The sequence below is a fragment of the Lynx rufus genome, unplaced genomic scaffold (genome assembly GCF_022079265.1).
Source record: "Lynx rufus isolate CCGP_SWC_20201006 ecotype Redwood Valley unplaced genomic scaffold, mLynRuf1.p SCAF_9, whole genome shotgun sequence".
Lineage (NCBI taxonomy): Eukaryota > Metazoa > Chordata > Mammalia > Carnivora > Felidae > Lynx > Lynx rufus.
Genome location: NW_025814897.1, coordinates 67,256,077 through 67,270,541, shown reverse-complemented (window position 1 = coordinate 67,270,541; position 14,465 = coordinate 67,256,077). Strand labels below are relative to the sequence as shown.

General features: G+C 38.8%; 1 protein-coding gene across 1 annotated transcript in view; it reads left to right on the top strand.

Moving 5' to 3' along the window:
* IRAG1 (inositol 1,4,5-triphosphate receptor associated 1) overlaps positions 1 to 3,633 on the top strand; it is a 117,097-nt gene extending 113,464 nt beyond the window's left edge. Inside the window, 1 exon segment of the mRNA XM_047070566.1 lies at positions 1,962 to 3,633. Coding sequence (XP_046926522.1) covers positions 1,962 to 2,205 — 244 coding nt within the window. The 3' untranslated portion in view covers positions 2,206 to 3,633.
* The last annotated feature ends 10,832 nt before the right edge of the window (positions 3,634 to 14,465 follow it).

The window sequence follows — 14,465 nt, the reverse complement described above, 5'->3', positions numbered from 1 at the left end:
GCTGAGATCCGCTCAGCTGCTGGTCCCTCTATGAGGTTGAATGCATGTCTTTTAGCTAGCTGGCCACTTAAAATCCCTCTCAGTCCTCAGGCAGCTGGAAGTATATCTTTACTGTTCAGCTTTTAGGTAGAAATTTTGAGCAGGATCTGTGATGCCCCAAGCCATCTCTCCTTATCCTAACTATATCCAGTCAAGGTGAAACATGTACCTTTGGCCCACTATGGGTAGGATAGTTTTCTCTATCATGGCCCACTATTCTGATGCCATCAAGCACATCAGAAAGATTTTTGCTCTTCGAATTGCTCATGTGTGAGGCACACACCAGTCCACTGTGTCCCCCAGACCTCAACATGTTGAATTCTCCAGCAGTGTCTCTGAAGCCCCTCTCCCTAGGCCCAGGTGAAGGGGAAGCCACTTCACCCCTCCCTATAGGAGATTAAAAAAAATTGATTTCCACAGGGATTCCATTTCTAATCTAATTCTATTTCTTATTCTTTTATAAGCTAGAAATTAGGGACCAGCTAAGGGTCACAAAGCTAGATCTTGGCATCCTCCTCTGAAGTCCCACTTAAGAGTAGGGTTACAGTGGGATTCTCCCAACCCTAGATACTTGTTTTGGAGCATGGAATATGGCCCAAAAGGACTGCATTTTAGCATCCAATTATATCTAAGTAGAAACTAAGGACTCTAAATAGGGATGAAAGAAAAAAATCTTCCATTTCCAAGCTATCCCTTCCCAACAGTTGTGAAAATGGCCAGTGAATTTCACCTCAGCTAATGTGCGCTGTTTGGCTTTGCTTAACTCTTCCTGAAACAATCATTGAATAGTTTCCATGTGGAAGAGATACCAATCAGTACCTTAGCATCCAAGACAGGCACTCAGAGCCTCTGGTCTCTTTCCAAGGAAGGTATTTGTTGAGTTTTTTCCATGGGTCATTAGGCATATTTTTTCTACAAACTATATTAGAGCTGTCTACTTCTCAGCAAATGGCCCACATATTTCGGTATCTACGTGAGCCTTCAGAAAGCCTTCTTGTCACTTTTCTCACCTCCATTTGGTGATCCTCAGTAACCTTATTTTTTACATTATTATAAAACATAGATCAGGGATTGGAAACAGGAAAAAATTCTAGCCTAATGAATGTGTGCAGGATTTCTCTACAGAGCTTGAAGAATAGATTCTGTAAAGCAGGTCATATGACCAAGTGTCTTTTCACTAGGCTACAAAGAGAGAGGGGAAGTTGAAAGGCAATTGGGAAGAGAGCAAGAAGGAAAGGGGGAATGAGGCAGCCAGAAAATGGAGAGGGAGACAGATGAAAGGGAAGGAGGAAAGAGAAAAAAGAGAGTGGAGAAGGGAGAAGAAGAAGAAGAAGGAGAAGAAGGGATTAATGAAGAGAATGAAGACTAATGGTGTTGAGAAAACATCTGGAATAAGCCACTGAGAGGTTGCTAGAGGCTACTAGTCTTCTGGTTGCCCCTGGGATGGTTTGAAGTGAACTCTTGAGGTTGATCTGGTTCCTTGTCATTTATCATTGAACATGGAGGGTCTTCTAAGGGTTTAGCACAGTTCTTCTATTCTGAACACAGTCAGATGTGGAACAAAATATGCACTGGAGCACGGAGACAGGGGACAGAGTAGAACTTGAAACTGATCACTAAATAACACTAAGTGCAGAAAAGATGCTGGTCCCATCTGCATGCAAGGGAGTGTGGGTCAGCTAACCTTGTATCCTGGGGTTGGGAGAGTTCAGACATTAATGAACATCTCATGAATAGATCAGGGTATGTATGTATGTATGTATGTATGTATGTATGTATGTATGATCAAACAAGTAAATGGAGTATTCTAGCCCAGGAGCTCCCAACATCAAGGCTATGGACTGGTGGCATCAGAATCACCTGGGGAAAATTTTTAATGTGCCCAATATACTAAGCCCTTCTCCTATTTTTTCATTTGACAGCAAACTTGAAGAATTGGTTCATTTCTTACAAGTCATGTATCCCAAACTGTGTCAGCACTGGCAAGTCATCTGGATGATGGCCACAGTGATGCTGGTCTTGACTGTTGTATTGGGACTCTACAGTTCCTATAACTCTTGTGTGGAGCAGGCTGATGGGCCCCATGGGAGATCAACTTGCTCGGCAGCCCAGAGGGACTCGTGGTGGAGCTCAGGACTCCAGCATGAGCAACCTGCAGAGCAGTAGGAAACCTGACACCCAGTCAGTGCCCTGCTCCAGCACATAGCTGACTGCTCTTTTCCCAAGCATATGTTTCAGGCCAGTTGTGGGCATGCTGGCACCAGCCTATCAGGAAATAAGCAGGGTTCTTTCATACTCAGCAACCGTGTGGGAGCTATGTATACACAGTAACTGATGTTTTTGGAGGATCAACAAAACTGTCCTGGGAACACTTCTGGCGGATGAAGTCACCTTCACCAAGGAACTCTAACAGAAGGGAAAGTCATCTGTCCCTAGCTCAGATGGCAGGGGGAAATAAAACACCTTCACTGCAGAAAACAGTAAGAAGTTCACTCTCCCTCCCCTTTTTCCTCTCTGTAGTCAGAAATCAAGAAGAATTATGCCCAAAGGCTAACTCTGACCTTGAGGATCAGACCTAGAATTTGGAGTCAACATGAATATCATCCCATTTCCCATCTCATTCTCACTGACTCTTCTTCAGCCTCCCTGCCTCCCCTTTGGAACCAGAGTTTCTCTTTACAGAAGTAGGGAAGGTTTCTCAGAAAAATATTTAGGCTGAATTTAGATCAGTGCTTGAAATGAAATGGGAAGATGTGAGTTAACATATATGCATCTGTATGCACACACAGCACACACATACACACAGCATGCATGTGCATGAAGCCAACAACCCTCCAGACGTGTGCTCTAGGTGTGTGTTCTGGATAAAACAACCCACAGATTTTTCACTAGGTGTGGGGCAGTCACCAGGCACCTGTTCAATGAGCTCTCCACATTGATTTAAGATGTTTGAAGACACTGAAAACTCATGGCTGCAACAGTGAACTTGCTGGTCGCCATTTCAAGTGCTAATTCTAAGCTGTTGTACAACAGTCTATTCCCTATTTGTCCTCTACCATTGAGAACCCACCTCTCATGTGTGATTTCAGCCCTCGTGTACCCACAACCACATGTGCAGTTGCACCTTAGTGCTTCAGTTCAAATGGGTTTTCCAACCCAAGTACACATTTCAGAGCATTCTAATTGTTCAGCATAAAACTGAGGGAGCACATCCCATTTCCAATTTGACTTCTTGCTCCACCTTTACAGCCACTGCCTTCATTCATCCCTTATCAGTTTTGAGGGGTGTTGGTTTCTTGTGGGTTTTATTGTTCTGCTCTTGTTTTTGTTTTGTTGTTGATGTTGTTTGTTTTGTTGCTAACACTCATATAGAACTTACTATGAGCCAAACACTGTTCTATGTATTATATAGGTATTAATTCATTTAATCCTCAAAAAAAAAAAAAAAAAAAGAAAGAAGAAAAGAAAAGAAAAAACAATGAGGTGGGTACCACCCTCCCCATTTTCAGATAAGGAAACTGAAGCACAAAAAAACACAACTAACTTGCCAAGGACATCCAGTTAGTAAATTATGGGCCTGGAACTCATATCCAGGCAGACTGGCCCCTGCACAAAATTGCCTTTTCCAATGGTCTCCTAACTGCATGCCTTATGTTTCACTCCCACTTCCCCAAGTAGCCCTCCAACCACTCCAAACTATTTCTGGTTCCCAGACTAAACTGTTTTCTCATAGTTCTGTTCCTCCACTCACTAGTTTTTCTTTTGCCATTCTCCTCTTTTCTGCTGGTCACCCTTCAGGACCAAGTGCAAAAATTATCCCTGACGCACAGGCTTTGATGACTTCCCTCCAACTTCCTACCATACCCCACATAATAGGTTACACCCTCCTCTGCTGACACTTTTTAAACATCTTCATTATTTACTGTTGTGACAGTATATCACAATGACTTATTTAAGTGTCTGTCTCCCTATTTTTCCTCAAAGACAAGAACCATATCTTACCCATTCTCTGGGGTAAGTACCTAGCATGATGGCTGCTGATGCATGGGAGGGTGTTATTAAATGTTGATCAAAAGAACAAGTGAGCATTCAAGGTTGTGGAGAGTAGCCTGGGGAAGCTGACATTTTGCATACCTCCCAGTTCTAGCACCATCATTGCCACTATCTCAGTGAGAAAAATAACATCTTTATTAGCTTCAATTTATTCTAATATTTTTCAGTCTACTCTGTGAGAGAGCAGAAATGAGACCTAACTAGCAACACAATTTCCAAGCTCAAGTACTGGGCTTGATGCAACCACTCCTTTCAGAAAGACCCACCTAGATCAGCCCTACTATAAAACAGCATGCTGTTGTTGCAGAGGGGGAGGGGGTGGGGAGCAGGGGCGGGGAGGGTAATGGCATCCTTTACAGTGACTAAAAAACCACTGTGGGAGAAGCCCAAGCCAGGGTTGACCAAGAAAGTGCCATTAAGGTAAAGAGGTGTAGATCAAAGCAGAGGGACTTTGGGGATTTGGATGGATGGTTTTCCCTGCCTATTCCAGGGGGACTGGACACACTGAAAAATCTTTTAGGCCCTCAGAGCCACAGACACGATGCAAATGGAGCTCCAGAGACAGTAGCTGTGGGGCAGGACTCTATACTGGCAATGTCCAGTCTCAGCCTCCCTTATAGAAGGACCAGGCTGAACTGGGCCATTGTCCACTTGGCCACAGGGTTCCAACCTTTGTTACCAATTAAAACAAAGGTCAGGAGAACAGCTACAGTGAGCTCCTGAACCTCCAGCTGCTCCACAGAAAAACCTTCAAGAGTACTTCCAGACATAGGCCCTCACCCAAAGTGCTCTATGAGTAAGAGAGGTTGAAGAAAAGAACTGTAAGAGTAACCACATTTCCAAGGGCATTCCTGAAAAAGTACTCACTGGCATTTCTTTTTTGAAAAGCAAAGATCGATCTGAAGCAGTTGGAATGTTTCCAAAGCAGCAATGAAATGGAGAGAAATGGCCCCTGTATTTCCAATGGTGATATTGATCTAAAATAAAAATTCCCCTCAAAATGTCTCTGAAGTCTGACATTTCTGCTTAGCCCTAGGACTCTGGGTGCCTACCTTGAGTTTCAGAGTGATGTGTTGTTTGTGTCATTTTTGTTATCACTTCTTAAAAGGGCCTTCACTTTCTGGCTACCACAAAATCCTGTGTACAGCCTGGAAGAGTAAATGGAGAGGGAGATGCTGGATTTATGTATAACTGACTGTCAGTTCCTAATGTTAAACCTCACACAGGTGTGCTAGCATTAAACTACAGAGTGTCACATACCTGAGTTTGAAAATAAAAGCACCTTTCCAAACCTTTTGCAGTAGCCAAATGCCTCCTCATTTTCTGGAGCTAAGCCACAGTCTTACCCCAACCCTGAGTCAGATCCTCTTGGATATTAGTGCCTCCCAGAACCAAGCCAAAAGTCCCCAGCCCTTGGGTCACTATACTATAGGTTACCTCTTAGGGGCTGAATTGGTTCTTTTCTCTCTCCACTTCGTCATTCTTGATACTAGTTTCCTACACCTTCCTGGTTCATGATTTCTTTTTTGGGTATACAATACAATGATTCAACAATTCCATAGATTTCTCAGTGCTCATTGAAATAGTGTACTCTTAATCCCCTTTATTTCACCCATCCCCCTTCCACCTCCCCTTTGGCCACAACTAGTTTGTCCTCTGTACTTAAGAATCTGTTTTGTGTGTATGTCTCTTTTAATTTTTTTAAATTAATACATTTTGCTGTGCTAGAGACTGCTAAATTTTCACCAACATGATTTCCACAGCTAGACTACATTTTTCAGTTTTTCTTGCAGCCAGATGTAAGGGAATATAGACCCTCCAGATATAATTTCCTAAAAACAGACTCTCCTACCCAATATTTCACATTGCCTTTATTCCCCCTCTGCCTACTAAATTCAGAGGATTTAGCTGGGGACCTGAGGTCTAAGAAGATGTCAGGACCACTAGATGGAAGCTGGATCTTTGAATGGCCACTCACAGAATTCAACTGTGACATAAGCAAAAAATCAAATAGTGTATTAAGCCACTGAAATTCAGGAATATTTGTTCTAGTAGTTAGCCTACTCTGACTAATGTATAGATTTGAGCCAGAAATGGGGTGCTTCAATGGCAAATTTGCAAAATATGAGGCATTGGTTTAGCAGTCAAGTAGCAAAAAAACAAGAAAACTAATATCAGGAGCTAGAATTATGGTGACGCATGTAGTGAATAAAACAAAAATACTTGGCAAGGGGTTACCCATGATAACTTGAAAGGCAGTCCATGGGCAGCCTATAGCCCTAGGAGAAATGGTCAGAATAAGCCCAAGTATTGAAGTATGTGATCCTTTATTGGCTGCCTTTGGCAAGGTATTGTAAAAAAAAAAAAAAAAAAAAAAAAAAAAAATGCACTCAGGAAAAAAATGGCTATTTGGAAGTGGAAAAGAAAAAAGAATACATATTTTTAGATTGAAGGGTTAGAAAGCCTGTTTCTAAACTCCAAACAGTAAGGATAAAAATAGCTTTCAGTGGGAAAGAACCAATAAAATTTTTCAGTTGAACTCAAATCAACTCAGCCTATGGCAAAGGCCAGATTAAAGATGTGTCCCTTCCACCTGTAATTTCAAATGAACTCAGTGTAGGAACCATTAAATTAAAGAAAGAGTGGGATGGAGCTGAGAAAATAAGGAAATACATCTTGAGAATTATGACTGAGAAAGGATTTGGGGTATGATTATTAGCACATGGAATCAAATGAAAGCAAAAGATCAGAAATCTAGGTTTGTGAGGGAATTGTACTTTCAAAGAAACACAAGCCAAGATGGAAAAGTTCAATTGTTCAAATTAGAAAACAACTTTTGCCATCTTCAGCTTACAACAACAGAAGGTAGACTACTACCTCCCACCCCCGCCACAGGAGGGCATACTGCTTGATCTAGCTCAAATGTGGCCAAGGATGATTATATACAATGAAGGGCTATAGAGGTCAGTGGACATGGGACATAGCAGTTTCTCCCAGAAAGCAGAATCAAGATCTAATCAAAGGTAAGTAATTGTAGTAGAAAGAATTTGTAGAATTTCCCCCTCTCCAAAATGTCCCATCCCAATCCCTGAAACCTTTGCATATGAAATATCACTCCTGTAATGTAATATGGTAAAGTTGACCTTAAAATAGGGAAATCACCTCAGGGGGCCCAATGTAATCACATCAGCCCTTAAAAGCAGAGAGCTTTCTTTGGCTAATGGTAGACATGAAGGTCAGAAAGATTAAAGGTATGGGAAAAACCCAAAGAGTCATTGCTGCTTTGAAAATGGAATAAGTCAGATGAGAAGAAAAGCAGGCAGCTTCTTGAGCAAAGAATGGACCCCAGTTGACAGCAAGCAAGCAAATAGGGACCTCATTTCTACATCATCAAGGAAATGAATTCTGCCACCAACCTGAACGAGCATGAAAGTGGATTCTTCTCCAAGACCTCCAGGTAAGAGCACACCACAACCTACACCTTGATTTTAATCTTGTGAGACCCAGTGCAGAGAACCCAATTGAGCCCACCCAAACTTCTGACCTGTGGAACTCTAAGATAGTATAAAAGTGTTGTTTTAAGTTGCTAAGTGTACAGTAATTTCTTACATGACAATAGAAAATTAATATAGTGGCTTTTATACTGACTCTTCATTAGTATTCCAGGGTGTAGTCCTGTATCTCCCATTATTTTCCTTTACACATGAGATTTTTTTTGTATTATCTATTTAATAGTTACTACATTCCACTAACAAAAGTTCTGGAAAATTGAATTGAAATCCTTGGGGTGCTTAAGGCCAGAAAAAAAAAGAGCTTCACATTATTCTGGTTTTTATATTACAGAAGATATTGAAGTCTTTTGAAAGACCTTAAAATTTAAAGATAGAATAGTTTAATGCAGTTAAGTGTCCAACTCTGGATCTCAGCTCAGGTCTTGACCTCAGGGTTGTGAGTTCAAGTTCCATGTTGGGCTCCACACTGGGTGTAAAACTTACTAAAAAAAAATGTTTCAGGTAAGCTTTTTTCTGCATTATTTTTTGCAAATTTTACTTCCAATGTAGTTAACATACTTTATATTAGTTTCAGGTGTACAATACAGTGGTTATTCAGTTCCATATTATTACTCAGATGTTCATCAAGATAGTCCCCTTCACCTGTTTCACCCATCCCCCTCACTTATGTCCCCTCTGGTAACCATCTGTTTAATCTCTATAGTTAAAAGTCTTTTTTTTTTGGTTTGTCTCTTTTGCGGGATCTACACCCTTGGTACAGTCTCCTTTTTACTCTCTGCAGATCCTGGGTTGATCTTTCTTTAATATATATCATTTTTTTTCTTTTCCTACAGTCTGGTAAAATAGTAGGAAAGTTTTATTACTGTTCAATCCTCTCAGATTTTTGATAATTTTTTTTCCCAATTCACGAACACATGGGATATTTTTTATTGAGGTCATCCAGATCCTGCTTGATCATTACATTTAGGGGGAAGAATCTAACATTTTTAGCTCATAGGTCACCAAACCCCAAGTGCCACAGGTGAACCTGATAGGGAAGACTGGGCATAATTCAGAAATCAAAGACTTTGAGCTAGATGGAATTCTGCATTGGTTCCCTTGAGAATAGTGATTATATTCTATGTGTGGGAGGCATAGCAAACCCTATATGAGGTAGATAAGAAGGGTAACTGCTATGTGTTCACCAGATCACTTTTCCATCTGTTCCTTGGCACACAGATAGATTATATTTTCCAGACTCCCTTGCACTTAGATGGGAAGATGGGACAGAGTTCTGGCCAATGGGAAGTGATACAGCTACTTCCAGGCCTGGTCCCTAAAGTAATTTCCAGCACAATTCTCCACACTTTCTTCCTTTATTGCTGGCTCAACCAGAAGATCTTGGGGGAGGGCTCTAAGGTAGTAAGTAGGTAATGGTAGAGCTACAACATCTCTGAATAACTGTGTGTACAAAATCTCCTCAACACAGTCTCCACCACTACCACCACCACCACTGTCAGCCATTGGATTATGACATAAGACAAATGAACTTTTAATTTCTAAGGCACAGAGATTTGGGGTTAGTTATAGCAGTTAGACTACACTGACTAATTTATTTGCTTATCTACATATTTTAGAAAACAACTAATCCATATAATATCAGGTACCATAGAATTATATTGCTATGTAACTTTTAAGTTCAGATAATTCAACTCTCTTATTTGACAGATGATAAAACTGAGGCCCAGAGAAGTTTAAGTCGCTTGCTCAAACTCACACAGAAAATCAGTGTAAGAACTTAAAGCAAAATTTAGATATTACCCCTCAGTCTAGTCCTCTGGGTTGTACTGTATTTCCATCTTTCATGCAATATTTCAAAATTTCTACTCTATTTGAACTTTTATTTGCATGTATCAGATTAAATATAACTTGCACTCTTATGTGCCATATCGAGGGAATAAGAAAATGGGTTGGTTTGAATGCCACATTGGCCCAAATGGATCTAACAGATATATTCAGAATATTCCATTCTAAAAGAGCAGAATACACATTATTTTCAGGTGTACATAGAACATTCTCCAGAATAGACTACATGTTAGGCCACAAAATGAGTCTCAACAAATTCAAAATGATTGAAGTCATACCGTGCATCTTTTCCAACCACAATGATATCAAACTAGAAATCAACCACAAGAAAAAATCTGGAAAGAACACAAATACATGGAGGTTAAATAACATACTATTAAATAATGGTCAACTAAAAAATCAAAGAGGAAATAAAAAAATACATGGAGACAAATGAAAATGGTCTAAAATCTTTGGGATGCAGCAAGTGTGGTTCTAAGAGGGAAGTTTATAGCAATACAGACCTGCTTCAAGAAGCAAGAAAAATCTCAAACAGCCTAACCTTACACCTAAGGAGCTAGAAAAAAGAACAAACAAAACCAAAACCAGTATAAGGAAGGAAATAATAAAGATTAGAGAAGAAATAAATGAAATAGGGACTAAAAAACAAAAACAACAACAAAAAAATAGAACAGATCAATGAAACCAAGATGTGGTTCTCTGAAAAGATCAACAAAATTAATCAGTAGCCAGAGTCATCAAAAGAGAAAGAGAACTCAAAAAAAAAAAAAAAAAAAAAAAAAGCAGGGGCGCCTGGGTGGCGCAGTCGGTTAAGCGTCCGACTTCAGCCAGGTCACGATCTCGCGGTCCGTGAGTTCGAGCCCCGCATCGGGCTGTGGGCTGATGGCTCAGAGCCTGGAGCCTGTTTCCAATTCTGTGTCTCCCTCTCTCTCTGCCCCTCCCCCGTTCATGCTCTGTCTCTCTCTGTCCCAAAAATAAATAAAAAAAACGTTGAAAAAAAAAATTAAAAAAAAAAAAAGCAGAAATTAGAGAAATAACAATCAACACCTCGGAAATACAGAAGATTATAAGAGAATATTATGAAAAATTATATGCCAATTAATTGGACAAACTAGAAGAAATGGATAAGCTCCTAGAAACATATAACCTACCAAAACTGAGGCAGGAAGACATAGAAAATTTGAACAGATCAAATACCAGCACTGAAATTGAATTAGTAATCAAAAAACTCCCAACAAACAGAAGTCCAAGACTAGATGGCTTTAAGGGAAAATTCTACCAAACATTTGAAGTGGAGTTAATATCTGTTCTTCTCCAACTACTCAAAAATATAGGAGAGGAAGAAAACCTTCCAAATTCATTCCATGAGGCCAGCATTACCCTGATACCAAAACCACACACACACAAAAGAGAACTGCAGGCCAATATCTCTGATGAACATAAATGCAAAAATCCTCAACAAAATATTAGCAAACCAAATCCAACAATACAGTAACAAAACCATTCACCACCATCAGGTAGGATTTATTCCCAGGATGCAAGGTGGCTCAACATTTGCAAATGAATCAATGTGATACATCACATCAACAAAAGAAAGGATACAAGCCATATAATGATTTCAGTAGACGCAAAAAAAAAGCATTTGACAAAGTACAACATCCATCCCTGATAAAAACCCTCAACAAAGTAGGTTTAGAGGGAACGTACCTCAACATAATAAAGGCCATTAATGAAAACCCACAGCTAACATCATACTCAATGGTGAAAAACTGAAAGCTTTCCCCCCAAGATCAGGAACAAGATGAGGATGTCCTCTCTCACCATTTTTATTCAACACAGTACTGGAAATCCTAACCACAGCAATCAGAAAACAAGAAATAAAAGTCATCCAAATCAGGAAGGAAAAAGTAAACCTTTCACTATTTGCAGATGACATACTATATATAGAAAACCCTAAAGACTCCACCAAAAAACTACCAGAACTAATAAATGAATTCACTAAAGTTGCAGGATACAACAGATAGAAATTTGTTGCATTTCCATACACTAATAATGAAGCAGCAGAAAGAGAAATTAAGAAAACAGTACCATTTACAATTGCACCAAAAATAATAAAACACCTAGGAATAAGAATAACCAAGGAAGTGAAAGAATTGTAGTTTGAAAATCATAAAATATTGATGAAGGAAATTGAGGATAACACAAAGAAATAGAAAGACATTCCATGTTCATGGACTGACAACAAATATTGTTAAAATGTCCATACTACCTAAAGCAATCTACAGATTTAATGCAACCCCTATCAAAACACCAACAGCATTTCTCATAGAACTAGAACAAATAATCCTAAAATTTGTATAGAACCCCAAAAGACCCCCAATAGCCAAAGCAATCTTGAAAAAGAAGAACAAAACTGGAAGTATCACAATCCATATCCTACAAAGCTGTAGTAATCAAAACAGTATAGTACTGGCACAAAAAGAGACACTTAGATCAGTAGAACAGAACAGAGAATCCAGAAATAAACCCACAATTATATGGTCAATTAATCTATGACAAAGGAGGCAAGAATGTGCAAAGGGGAAAAAGACAGTCTTCAATAAATGGTGTTGGGAAAGTAGACAGCTACATGCTAAAGAATGAAAATGGACCACTTTCTTACACTATATGCAAAAATAAACTCAAAATGGATTAAAGACCTAAATATGAGACCTGAAATGATAAAAATCCTGGAAGAGAACACAGGTAATAATTTCTTTGACATTGGCAGTAGACATTTTTCTAGATATGTCTCCTGAGGCAAAAGCAAAAATAAACTATCAGGACTACATCAAAATGAAAAGCTTCTACACAGCAAAGGAAACAATTAACAAAACTAAAACGGCAACCTACCAAATGGAAGAAGATATTTACAAATGACAGATCTAATAAAGGATTAGTATCCAAAATATATAAAGAACTGATACAACTTAACACCAAAAGAACTGATAGAACTTAACACCAAAAAACCCCAAATAATCCAATTTAAAAATAGAAGACATGAACAGAAATTTCTCCAAAGAAGACATGCAGATGGCCAATAGACACATGAAAAGATGCTAAACATCACTCATCATCAGGGAAATGCAAATCAAAACTACAATGAGATATCACTACACAACTGTCAGAATGGCTAAACTCAAAAACACAAGAAACAGGTGTTGGTGAAGATGGGGAGAAAAAAAATCCTCACATACTGTTAGGGGGAACACAAAGTGGTACAGCCACTATGGAAGACAGTATGGAGGTTCTTCAAAAAATTAAAAATTTTAGAACTACCCTAAAATCCAGTAATTGCACTACTGACTATTTACCCAAAGACTATAAAAACACTAATTCAAAAGGATATATGGATCCCTATGTTTATTGCAGCATTATTTACAATAGCCAAATTATGGAAGCAGCCTGTGTCCATCAATAGATGAATGGAATAAAGAGGAGGTGGGTGAAATAGGTGATGGAGATTAAGAGTACACTTATCATTATGAGCACTGAGTAATGTATGGAAGTGTTGAATCAGTATATTGTACACCTGAAACTAATACAATATTGTACATTATACTGGAATTTAAAAAACAAATTAAAAAAAAGAAAATGGGTCTGGATATTGTTTCCTACTCTCCTTTGCAATTTGATTGCTATTCTCTTCATTTTCATTTAACTTTTCAAATTTCCCTTCTAATTCTACAAATTTTTCTTTGTTGATTCTCCTTGATTATAGCATGAGCTGTTGTTTTAGAAGAGGACAGTACTGCTGGTTCTTTTTCCATATCCTAAACACTGTTCCTCAAAACAATAAAGAGAAATTAACTGGCAATATTTTCTTTATAGCTCTCCAGTTTAGCTTTTCACTCCTGTCAATTAACTTTTCAGAAACCTGCCTTGAGTGAGAGGCCTAGAACTGAAGATTGAGCATACTCACATTTAGCGAGAGAGGCAACAAGTTCCCATCAATCATTCTCAATCACATTCCCATAGTGGCTTAACTTCTCTCAATATAGATATCCAAAAAAGTAAGATTGTTTCCTCTTTCAGAAACTCATTCTTAAGCACCAGCACCATCATGCAGACTCCCTTTATCTAATAACTCCCCTTCTAGAAGTTTGTTTCCAAAATTTAGGTCATTCTTTTCTTTTCTCATAAGTTATTTCTCCCATCCAAATCCTTGCATTCTACAGTTTGTTTTTCCCTTCCTGTCTTCTTTCCTTCTTTCTTTTTGAAATACTTTAGAAAAATGCTTGAAGGCTACCTCTCCTTTGGGCATGGTGCTAGGTTTTAAGGATAATGATGAAAAAGACCTGATTCCTTCCTCCTTGTCTATCTAGTTCCGTGGTGATAGAGTCACATATGTTTCCAAGTTAACTATACCTTGGGACTTGTGCTCACCCAAGTAATGAGGTGGACAGATATTTAAATATTAGAGACATTTAAGGGCTATCCCCTGGTCTCTTACAAGTCACCTATGTGCAGAACAGATTCTCCTTTCATTGCTGGTATTTTCTGTATGGATATCTAATTTTATGACCAATACCATTTGTAAGAAAATAAATCATTATCCAAAAACTCCTGTGAATGACATTCATTTTGAAGAAAACTCATAAACCATTGCTCAAGGCATTATTCACAAGTCAGAATTCCATAATTCCCATGGAATACAAACCATTGAATATCCATCTGGGAAAACAGAGAGTGCAGTCTACTTATACACAGTACATATAAACCTCACATTCATCAAGCAAGAAAGGGGAACTCTAAATTGAATTTTGGTCTACCAGAATAAAAGAGAAGCTATTAAAGAGAGAGTTATTATATAAAGGATGCTTGTGGTAATTACTATTATAACCTCAAAAATCCTTTTGTAAAGTGAAAAATGACTAAAATTTTGTGAATTGTCCCCCAGTTGTGTTTTCTAAATATGAATTGTGTGTGTCTTGTTTCTTTGAAGAAAGAATCACTTGCCATGGTGTATGAGAAAAG